At 39.5% G+C, this 12,001-nt stretch overlaps 1 protein-coding gene across 5 annotated transcripts in view; it reads left to right on the top strand.

The window, feature by feature from the left end:
• Positions 1-9,609, top strand: part of LOC148374578 (zinc finger protein 521-like) — a 200,774-nt gene extending 191,165 nt beyond the window's left edge. For all 5 annotated transcript variants that reach the window (XM_088338223.1, XM_088338214.1, XM_088338195.1 and 2 more), the window contains one exon: positions 8,590-9,609. In XM_088338223.1, coding sequence (XP_088194349.1) covers positions 8,590-8,619 — 30 coding nt within the window. In that variant the 3' untranslated portion in view covers positions 8,620-9,609. The remainder of the gene's footprint in view (positions 1-8,589) is intronic.
• The last annotated feature ends 2,392 nt before the right edge of the window (positions 9,610-12,001 follow it).

Below are 12,001 nucleotides of genomic sequence, written 5' to 3'. Positions count from 1 at the left end.
GGTTGCTGCAGGGTGATGAAATCGCATGAAAGAGGGGTTGGCGCCGAGTAAACCCGAAGGAAAGAAGATGGCACTGCCCGTTCTCGTGTAGCATGAAACATATTTCTCAACTGGTGGTTCGGGACCAAAAAATGAGTTGCATACCGTTTTTTAATGGGTCGCTAAGAAGAAAAATCTAATACTAAGGAGAAAAAACAAAACAGAAGTTCAATGACACTCCATTGTTGTTGATGGCGAAAATGCCCTGTTCGATCTCTTTTTCATGTTCAGTCAATCAGTGCCATCCCAATTGTGTTTGAGAGGGACTGTATCTCAGTTTACTGTTTTATTTCTTTTTTCTGTCCATAACAATGAGTCACAAGAAAGTTAGTGATAAGGGGAAGTAAAAGTTGAAAACAGTGTCAACAAGGACCAAGTCGAAAAAGGAAACGATTACAAAATACAAAAATAATGTACGATTGTCTGCCGACGAAGCTCAGCTGGAAGGTACAGTAAATGTTTTAAAACCGTTATATTTTTAGCTTTTTACCCATATCATAATCTCTTTTGACTACATAATAAGTAATTATTCATGTTTAGGTACACACTTTATTAATATATCTGATTAAATTTAGTATGTGGCTTATATGCGAGTATATATCGTACTTGAAGTTGTTTAAGTTGTGCTGGTCATTTTGTTTTGTTTTTTAAAATGTGAATATTCTCGATTACCTCTGCTTGAAACTGCAAAATCCTTTAATTGGATAAGTTTGAATTGCGGAATTTTTGTCTTGATTTGGTTGCAGCTAGTCATTAGGGTGGAATGGTGGGTCCTGATGTCAGATCAGTTAAGAAAGAGTGGTGTAGAAGAGCGTCATGGAAGCAAAACATGCTTTTTCCTTTAATGTAAAGTCTTTCAGCAGGTGGTTGAGAGTGGGGAGGAGGAGATTAATGTTTGGCGGGAATGGCCACGCGTCCGGGGGAAAAGAGGCCGTCAAAGGAGGGCGTTGAGACGAGCGCTAAAAGGCTTAATGGAGGCCATCTAATCCTAAATTGCAGTCATTCTGCTGTGACACCATTAGTGACATCCTACTTGCCGCCAGGACCCCCCCCCTTTTTTTTTTTGCCCGATTCATGTTCTACATCTCGGTTTTTGTGTTGGCAGTTCGATAAGTCCCCAGTAACACTCCTCTGCTGTTGCCATGGTTACTTTAAAATTGTAATATATCTTTAAAAATAAAATAAGTGAATTATGATTTGCTCTTAAATGAACTTTGCTGCCTTAGGCATTTGCTTTTTTGATAAGTAACTAATTAGCGGGTTACTTATTACAGAAATGATTTGGTTATTTGACTGCTTCTTGGTAGTTACCGATATCCAAGTCAAGTCAAGTCACATTTATTTATATAGCCTTTAATCACAAAAATGTCTCAAAGGACTGCACAGGATTACAATTACACCATTACCTGATCTCAAACCAACATGCGGGCAAGGAAAAACTCAAAACTTCAGCGTGAGGAAAATAGAAACCTTGAGAAAGGGCCTCACAAGTGGTAATCCCCCTTCCAGGATGATCAGGGTGGAATAGATTGAGCATTGGGTTACATTACACAAACATAGTAAACATCAATAAAAAAAGAACACTAGGTAACACGTTGAAGTTTGTCCGGGAATTGCATGACAACAACGACGCCTTCAGCCCATAAACTAGTCCAGAAAGTCCATGACGGCAATGGCACAGCTTCCCATCTCTGTCAGCTGGTCCCTTTTTTAAATTGCTCCACTGAACACTTACTTTCAGAAGTTGCTTAATTGCTTTACTGATTATATGCTGTAAGTGTAATATATTTACAGAGTACTTTGTTGAAAAGAGACTTACTTACCTGTTTTAAAAAGTATGGTATTATTTGTTTTTAATTAGGACAAATAAATTGTTTGCTTATTACCGGCTTTAAAAAGTGTTTTACAGTTACTCTATTGAATAGGTGATATCAATTGTATCCAAGTCATCACCATGTGCTCTTACTACTAGCTCGCTGGCCATATGATTGGGTGCCTGTCCTAGAACTGGAAGGTCACAGGTTTGAGCCTTGGCCGTGTCATACCAAAGACTTACATTAGTACCCATTGCCACCTTGCTTGGCGCTTGACATTAGGGATTTTAACTGGGTGGTTTGGTCCCCTAATGATTCATAAAAAAATCAAGGGGAGAAAAGACCCTCCAAAAAACATGTGCTCCTACTTCCTGGTTTCATTTGTTTACTATAACTTCCTTAGTCTCTTAAAGGGCCTGTGTCATCCAACATGTTATACACTCACAGAACATCCCAATTTAAAAATGAAAACAGCACATAGCTGTAATTAGTTACCTCACTAATTACTTGCCTGTAAAAGATAACTTGATAACAATTTACCTTTTTATATAGTTTCTGGACAGCTGACTTGTTTTTAAAAGTAATTGAGTTATTTGGTTTAAAAAGGCATTTTATTTCTTGCTTAATTCTAGGGCCTTTAATAAAGGTCAAACAAGTCCCCCTTAACAAAGCCTTGCGTTCCACAATATGAGAACCACTGCCTTAAAAAGTAACTATGGATTACGTTTTACAGAAAATATTTTATTTACCTGACTAGTTATTTATTTTTATAAAATAACGATTATTTAAAAAAAAGCAGTTTGATTGCTTTACTGAACACATTGTTTATTTACTTTGCTGATTATGTAAATGTAAGCTAAACAGTTACTTATTATTATTTATAGTTACTTTATTTAATAGGTCTTTTTAAAGGTAACATAGTTACTTCACTTCCAAAAGTAACTCAATAACAGATTAAATATTTTGGTACATACTGTAGCTTAGTCTGGACAGGTGATTTGTTTTTAAAATTGACCTAGTTGCTTATTATTTGGTCAATAACAGCAACTTAATTTCTTTCTTGAAGGTGCCTCGCGCCTCACTATTTGAGAACCACTGTTTTAAAAAGTAACTTAGAGACTGTATAATTTGCTTTGATTAGAGTACTCAATTTTTTAGTTTTTAGTCCTTTTATCACTCAACTTTGATTTTTTTTTCCGTGAATTAAACCCATGGAGAAGCTCCCTCTCTGAAAACCGAAAGTCTATGCTGTTTCATAATTTTCGGATGAAAACGTTTCGGCTTTTGTTGAAGGTATGGCCTTTCAAATACTAATCCAATACTGGTTTGAAGGGAAAAAAAATGTGTAATACATTTGTTGCTGCGACTTTTTTTCACCTTGAATTTGTAACCACCTAGCTAACCATTTTAGGTCACAGATAAAATTGGTACTATGACTATTTGCCCTGATAGCGCTTTGTGAGAAACTGTTTCCTAATAGCTGTTGAATATTACTTTTTTACTATCTTTGTGTGGTCCAAAAAAAAAATTCCCACATAGCACACATTTTTGCAATAAACTAAACAACAGCCGTAAAAAAACATGACACTGGATCGTCATAAAAAGATCAGGATCGTGACTATCAGGCCCTTCTAGTTGAATTCTTTTCAACTTGGACAACTGAAACTTCGTGCAGTGATTGATGTTGTTGCCTTTTTGTGCAATAAAGTAACACAAGCTGAAGTTCAAGAGTTACTGTAGTCTGTGTTTGGCCAAATTAATGCATCAAATTAGCTGTTGAAATAATACTCATTTTATTGAAGCGTGCTTCTTTTGTAACGCATTGGTGACATGGCTGATCCCCAACCGCTCACGTTAGCGACTCCACAGAGTCTGGCATCTATAGAGATGACGGCATCGGTTTCATTTTCAATCTTTCAACAGCCACCTTCATCTTTCCCCCCATTTCCCTTCAGTCTGCATGGGTGCCACTGAAGTCGTTTAACACCGTCCTTGAGAAAGCCCTTAGTGAGGGAACTAGTGGCGTGTGGTAGGAAAAGGTAGGAATGCCGTATGTGTGTGTGTGTGTGTGTGTGTGTGTGTTAGACAAAGCCGGCGCATGCCGTGACGGCGGTGGAGGGGGCAGGCGCTGTTCCCCAGAGGGGTTATTTTCCCCTCTAATAGCTGTTACGAGCCCTACATTATATCCAAGGAGCGACGTTCCTTTGGGGTCCGTGCGCGTGCCAGGTGTGCGCGTACGTCTCTGTCTGTTTCCCTTTCCCTCATTCGAGCGCACACTCTCATGGACGAGTCCTAGCCGCTTTGCTCTCTCCGTGTCAATATCCTGCCATTTGAAGTCACGTATTGCTGGGGCTTTTGGGAGCAGTCGAGGAGTCAGGCTGACGGGTAATGGGCCGCATTCATTAATAAGGTTGCCGCGCTCCCGTCCCTCCACGGCAACTCCACCGGAGGGGAGGGGAAGACGAAAGAGGAGGTTTTGTGGGGGAGAGTCCTAAGGGAAGCTTTCCTCCCGGACTCACTTAAAGGAGCTTTATTTCGGCACGGAAGCCTGTCCATGGCCTTCTCTTTTTAAGAAAAATTAGAGTGAGGGGGAAATCATTCGCCCTGTTCTCCCGTCAAACTGCTTATTACCCCACCTGTCGGGGAGTAATCGCAGCAGCCAAAGGAAAAGATGGGGAGGTGTTTAAATGCTTCGTCTGGAGGGTCCGAAGGGTAAAGGGGGAATGAAGTAGTGCAACGGGGGTTAATAGTCGGCTGCTGGTCATGCCCGAAAGGGTTTCTTCGACAACAGCACAGAAAGAAGTGTTTCACTGAATCCCTGCCAAAAATAAAACCCTAACTATAATGAGAAAATATTTTTAGCGCCTAATGGCCAGACTATCTGAATTAGAGGTAAGATCGGGCCTAAAAAAATTCCGCCCTACCTGACCCAGGCCCACGGGTATTAAAGCGCACTTCAGCCCAACCCCACCCAATTAACTTGTTTTGCAGGACTGAGCCTAAAGCAAACCTGAAATTTTATATTTCATTTTTGAGGACTCAGGAGGGGGAAAAGGTGATTTGGGTCTCTTGGTCTGATGGCGCCAAGCGTGGTCCGGGGTGCAAAGACTCAGGAGTGTGAGAGGGTGCAAGGTTGGGCTCCGTGCCACGCGGACGCATGACACCTAAAGTCTGTCTTTAGTAACCAAATCTAAGTTAAACAAGACAGTAGAAACATTTATATCTTATATTTATGTGTTACATTCACCCACATCTTTCCAGATTTTTTTTTATAAGAGTTGATGTTGAAAACTATACTGTGAACCACAGCAGCAGTTTGAGAGAGAGAGTCAAAGAGACAAAAAAGAACGACGACGGGTGGATAATAACAAAAAAAGAGTCAGTAAGAGAGAAGCCCGGCCCAACCCGAACGTAGTGATTGACGGGCTCGGGCTTATGATCTTACCTCTAATCTGATTCATGTAAGGTAGTGGTCCTACAGACCGTTTTTGAATCGGACAATAGTTTAATGACCTCTCTAAGACAGGCATTAAACATGTTTATACTTTTTCTATAATAATAAAAAATACAACATCAATAATGATAATAACAAAGATAGGAGTATATCAACAGCATAATCAGTGGCTCAAGAGGTAGCGCGCTCGTCTTGGGATCAAGAGATCGCAGTTCGAATCCCGGCTCCTTCGTGTTACATGTCGAATTGTCCTTGAGTAAGACACTGAACCCCTAATACCGCCAATAAGCTGGCTAGCGCCTTACATGGCTGCACGGCCACTATTGAGAAATGTGAAGCACACTGTAAAGCGCTTTGGGAAGTCTTGACTTGAAAAGCGCTATATAAATGCAGATCATTTCATTTCAATATTATTTTATCTTAGTAACATCGCACTAGCTACATCTGGTCACCATAGTAACATTGAATACAAACATGTCAAGTTGAAGGGCATGCCAAGTTCTTAAAAATCCACACTAAGAAAACAAAAAAAAAACATTTTAAAAATCATTTTAGCGTGGTGTGGTCTACGTGCACCGCTTATCGAGTTCTCGACGTATCCTCAAAATAACAATACATTTTTGGGGGGTAACAGTTTGCTAGATGCTATACCTAAACAGGGCACTGTGAAATATGCAAGGATTTTGTATCAATTATAGAAATTCATTAGGGGCCGTGCAAAAAAATTGAAGTAGCGTAACCTAGTGGTGAATTGTAATGGAAAAAACTTCATGCAACTAAAATATAAGCTACATATTACTGTCATTTTTGCCCGACATCTGTATGGGGAGAGATTTGTCTCGAAAATATTTAAACACGTTTTGTTACGATCCACAAATATATTTGTGATTTACTCAAAATATAAAAACCATATGTTTTGATGAATATAAAAGCAAGATTAAAAATTGCACACGTAAATTGCAGATACACAGCATTTGTGGATCTGCTAATAACATGGTTCACACCAGATTTCCTTTTTTAATGGTACTGGGAAAAATTGGAAAATTGGTCCTAAAAGTGCTTGAATTTTGCCATGAAAAAGGTGTACGAACCCTGTATGCAGTAAGGGTAGATCAAAAACAGTATCATCATCTTTAATAATATTATTAATCACTTAAAAAGTGCAGATTTAGTTTGTGTTCAGTAATGATCAGTTAGCTGGCTGGCTGGCGTACGAGCTAGGAGGACGTGTAGGTGCATGTGACAGGTGCGATTAAGTCCGTGCCAGTCGACACAAGTCCAAGGCCGCGTTTTAAAGTGAGCGCAGCAAGTGGGGCATGTAGTTTGCATTAAAGGGATTAGCAGTCACTTCAAAAGATGACCTGGATTCCGCCCACCAGGGAAACCAGTTACACACACCCTGGTCCATGCTCCCTTTAAAGAACACAGGCACAGCTGCCCCACTACAACCGCTCGACAATGATCTGCATCCTGCGTGTGTGTGGCTTCACCAATGTTGTTCAAACAACGAAAACAAAGCCGGCATACTGCATTACATACACTTTGATAGTCTCTTTCGTACATTTATTTCTGGGGTGGTGCATACATTGATTAGATGGCAGTCCACGATAAATAAACAAGACTCCAAGGACAGTATTCCGGGGTGTCAGTGCCTTGTTATGGATCTGTTTCCATGGCCACAGTCTTTGATTGGGATGTAATATTTGTTCAGCATTGGGGGGAACTTATAAGGGGGGTTATCTGTCAGAGGTGTTGTGTTTTGGTGTCAGAAGCAGGTTTTAGCGGGCTTAATCCCGGTGTCCGGAGGGTATCGATCGGCCAGAGCACACGTCTGACTCAGGTGCAAGTTAATTGGAATGGGGATAATGAAAGCCGGGTGGTGATGATGTTGAAATGTCAAGATAATCAAAACATCGTGTGTACAAAAGGACAAGGGTGTAAGGAAAAAAGAGCGTTGTGTTTGTGGTCTTATATACTATATGACAGCCGTTTGATTATTCGCAGGCATACTCATGTACATTACTGTTGGTAACAGGGGAACTTTTCTACTTCTCTAAATAATTTGAATTTTTAAACTGCAGATGTAACAACAACTGCGATATCTCTATAAGAACGTCTCCTTCGCTTCTATATGGCGACTTTGAATTGCATTTGCGCCGTTGGAATATCCTATTGTAGCTCGACTTTAATCATGTTTCGGTCACTATTTTTGCAGCGTTTTGGAAAACGACCTATTTTTTATAACTTTTCGCCAGCTCATGACAAACATTGCATTTTTAACTATTGAGTAGATTACACATACTCCCGCTTATTTGTAGTACCAAGCTCCCAAAAAAGCTTTCCTGAGCAGCAAAAGCACAACATGCATGCTTTATAGGAGTGGAAGGGATATATATATATATATATATATATATATATATAAACAACCAGTTCAGGGTGTTCCCTATCCACTGCTCGAAGATAGCTGTGTCATGATTACTCATTACGCCCGTTTGGCGCCAGCTGCTGCTGGTTACCTGATTTGTTCCCCGTCCTATTTAAGCTCAGTCCTTTCACTCGCCTGTTTCACAAGGCAAGCATTTTTTACTCTGACTCCCGTCCGTCCCGCTTTTGTCACCCGTTTTCCACACCGTTCCTGATTTCCCCGTTTGTCTCCTGCTACGACCAGTTTTTTGACCCCGACCACCTTCTGATCTCCCGTCCTGTTTTTCCGTATAACTACGCTACGATCTCCTGCTCCGGAAGATCCACTTCCACATTCAGAACACGCTCCGATCCCGTGAGCGGCTTGCTTTCCGCGTCCAGCGAGCACTGTATCACTGGCGCTGACTTTCTTCTTTATTTCAATAAACTTTTGAGTAACGTTACGCATCTGGGTACCCCTTCTCTTCTGGTCTTGACAAGCTGGATGGGCTCTGGCACCCTTGCAACCCTGCTGAGGATAATGGATGGATGGAGAAACACAGACATATATAGATATATATATAATATAGATTGCACATTTTTAGCACATTATATTTCTTTATGTAATGTTTGATGAAAAGAGCCATATCTGGCTTGCAAGTTATTCTTGACCCCCTGCTTCCTCAGCCAATTCATCAGCCAAATTACTTTTTAATTGTTATTTTTCACCAAAAACAGTATTTTGCATCATCTATTACCAAATAGTATAGATAAATTTTCCAATTCAGCCTGACTGCCCTTTCATTTTTTAAAGTTTTTTAATAGTGTCATGGAAATGTTGGTTAGGCACAAACCATGCTTCTTTCTGTGTCTTTGCAGAACCACACGTTGACCCAGCACAGCAGCTAACCGGCTCAGACCAAACGGAGGGATGTGATGCGGAGGATGCAGCCCGATCGGCAATTATTGCCGACGTTCTGTCCTGCTCGCCATCTCACTTAAAGGGTTCGGTCGCGTGGCAAGCAAGCGACACCACTGCAAGGAAGTAAAAAGGGGATGAGGGCAAGAAAACCGAGATATGAAAAGGGGGCTAGAAAATGACTTTAACTTTTTCAAAAAAAGAGCTTGTATATAGACTTCTTCATGTGTTGCTTAACGACAACTATATTGCAATCTTATACAGTATTTGCCAATGTACAGTTTAACTTGTTTAAAAAAGGCAATCAAGTTCAATTGGGCTTGAAACGAAAAGAAGAGGGTCAATCACGAGGGCAAAGCTTTCCCAAAAAGCGGAACTTTACGCTGACATATGCAAACTCGGCGATAAACGCTTTGTGAAAAGTGAAAAATGAGTCAATCCCACGTGGCTCCGAGAGCATGGGGAGATCTTCAGCCCACTGACTCAACCTGTACATTTGTATTCCTGATATTTACTTCACAATGAATCCTGAAGATAACTGGATTTTTTTTGTTATCTCTGCATTGTTCCCCAATAAAGTACTCCTCAAAATTGAAATTCAGTAATTCTAATGAAACAGCGTAATCCTGTACATCTGCATCATGGCTCTCCTGGAGAGTGGCCTGTGTATTTTTGATTCATCAGGTGTCACTTTCCCCTCTGCTTGAGCTGGAAGCCAATTTAAAAATAAAAACAACACTTTGTCAATGTTTTGCATTCATCAAACCCGAGATGCACTTTTATATAAAACTTTGTTTGAACATTTTGACTGGAGGATCGTTCTTACACCGTTTACAGGAAATACCCAGATGGATCTCCCTGGCTCAAGGGGACAGTTATTGTCAATGTTACTCTAAAGTATTGTACAAACATTGAGCTTTGTCTTTTCAGCAAAGCTCTTTTTGTGTTGCACATGTGATGGAAATATTAAAAAAAAGTATGATGAAAATGGGTTGATGTTTTTTTTTTTTTTTTTACATCCATCCATGATTTGTTTCTCCTCACTAGGGTCGCTGGAGCCTATCCCAGCTGTCTTCGGGCAGTGGGCAGGGGACACCCTGAAGTGGTTGCCAGCCAGTCGCAGGGCAGCAGTTAAATATGTTGAATTAATTACATTTTTGGGACGGAAATGTATTCACATCATCGCATGCCTTCTGATATTTGTGCGCCTATTTGTTTGTGTGTGTCTGTGTAGGTTGTGGTTTATCTTCTACACGTTATCTGGTGTAGCTTCAATCAAACACACTTTAAAAAATGTCTTTGTCTACTAATTAGTTCAGCTACACTATAGTTATTCCTCTTCTGAATTGAAGAAACATTTAAATATTAACATCACCTAAAGGGACAGTGTGTAATATCTAACCACTAGATGTCACTGTACTATGTAGTGCCACTGAAAAGAGTGTACAAGCACAAGGAAGAATAGAAATTACAGAGACTAAAAGTGACCAAACTTTAACATTAAGAAATAAGGAAAGAAATAAAAGAAAAAAGAGAATAGGGACAAAACGAAGGGAACAAAAGTAAGGAAAAAAAGAAAAGGGGAAAAACAAAAGAGGAAAGAAAGGGTTTGCCTTAGCAGCAAAATGACGGATAAATATGTCAGCTCCCTGAAGGTGAGACTCATCTTTTGTCAAATATGTTTTTGTATTTCTCAATGGCAACATGATTGAATGTAAGACCTCGGTAACCGTGACAACACTGAATCAACACACCTGGATTAATCAGTTTGGTCCACTCAGGAAAAACAGGAAACTAAATATTGCAAGATGTCTTTGTTTTCTTCTAGACTCAGAAGTAAGTTGAAAGTGTGTCTTAACATATAAATCAATGACAGATTAGATATGGAACTGAACATTTAAATATAACATTATCAAAGATTGTACTTCATTGACAAAAAAATAAGCGGTAGGTAGTGATGAGTTACATGTAATCCATCACATTTTGGAGTATCTCTGACTATTTTTAACTATACTTTTTACTTGTGTAGATTTGTGAAGAAGAAACTACTGTTACTACGCCCCATTAGGCAACATTGAACTTGTTACTTAAATCCCCCCGCATAAGAATATATCTGTCCGTCTCAGATATTTTCTCCGAGACTACATTTCTTTTACCTGGATATGACACAAACAACCACTAAGTGGCACTTGTGAGCAGGGTTAAGAATGTTTTTATTATTATTTACTGTACTGTATGCACAGAGTACATAGTTGTAGCCTTAAATTTGTGGCTACTCTTTCTACCTCTAAAAAAACGTTCCTAAAGCTAACACTAGTAGCACTTTTTTGTGTTTAGTTGCTATCCTTTTGTTTCAGTGTATCCTTGTGGGCTTGTAAAGGTTTCTATTTCTTAAACAGTTCACAGAGTTGGCAAAAGTGCCAATACAAGTCAAAGCATAGCTTGCTAGCACTAGAATAAATAAAATGAAGAGTTGGATCAGAGAAGGACATAAATGAATACATGCAGCATCTGCATTTGCTTCTATGGTTAGTACTGCTTATTTTATTTTTAGTTTTCAGTTCATGATTAATATCAATTTGAACTGGGCGACGCAGGGATTTTTTTTTTCATCGATCCAATCCTAGTTCATACATGATCAACGATACCTTTTGCTTGGAAATCTCATGACCATTGAACAATTAAATCTATGCCGATTGAGGTTAACTTATAATTACGCGAAAACCACCCTTATAAAAAAATGGCTATTCTTTATCAAATAACTACAATGCCCACTTTAACAGTACATATATATATATACATATATATATATATTCAGGGTTGGGTAGGGTTAATTTAACTTGATTACTTTCAATTACTTTTGGATTACTCCAATACCAAATATGCTAAAAAAGACAAAAGCAACTAAATATGAATAAAATTACTAAATTTTGTGCAGGCTTGGGGAGTAACGGAATACACGGAACGGCAAAAATGATGTTGGCAAGCTGTTTGGATTTATTTGCATTTTCTTTCTGCCGAAATCAAAGAGATCAAAGCCAGGAGAGAAAGCTTACCACGTGTTGGGAGTCATAGTTTTATTCATATTTTGTCACGAAACGTACCGGTAAGCAGGAAGTTGGAACTCAATTGCGTAGACGATCTGTCACTTAAATTGAGAAAGAAAAGTTGTCCAATACACAAACGGATCAAAAATAAAACAAAGCAGGTTCAAAGGCAGGTATTCTTACGATCTAGGCATTACTCAGGTCAAACAGGCATGAACAGGTTTTCAACAAGGTTAAGCAATGATCTCGCAACGGGCAGTCCCAAAAGGAGCGTTTAAGTACTCCAAGAGCAATCAGTCCAAAGCGTCTCAGCTGGTGTCAAGGG

This window comes from Urocampus carinirostris, chromosome 1 (genome assembly GCF_059441175.1).
Source record: "Urocampus carinirostris isolate Australia breed hairy pipefish chromosome 1, RoL_Ucar_1.0, whole genome shotgun sequence".
Lineage (NCBI taxonomy): Eukaryota > Metazoa > Chordata > Actinopteri > Syngnathiformes > Syngnathidae > Urocampus > Urocampus carinirostris.
The sequence above is the reverse complement of the archived record's forward strand: the minus strand, read 5'-3'. Positions and strand labels throughout refer to the sequence as shown.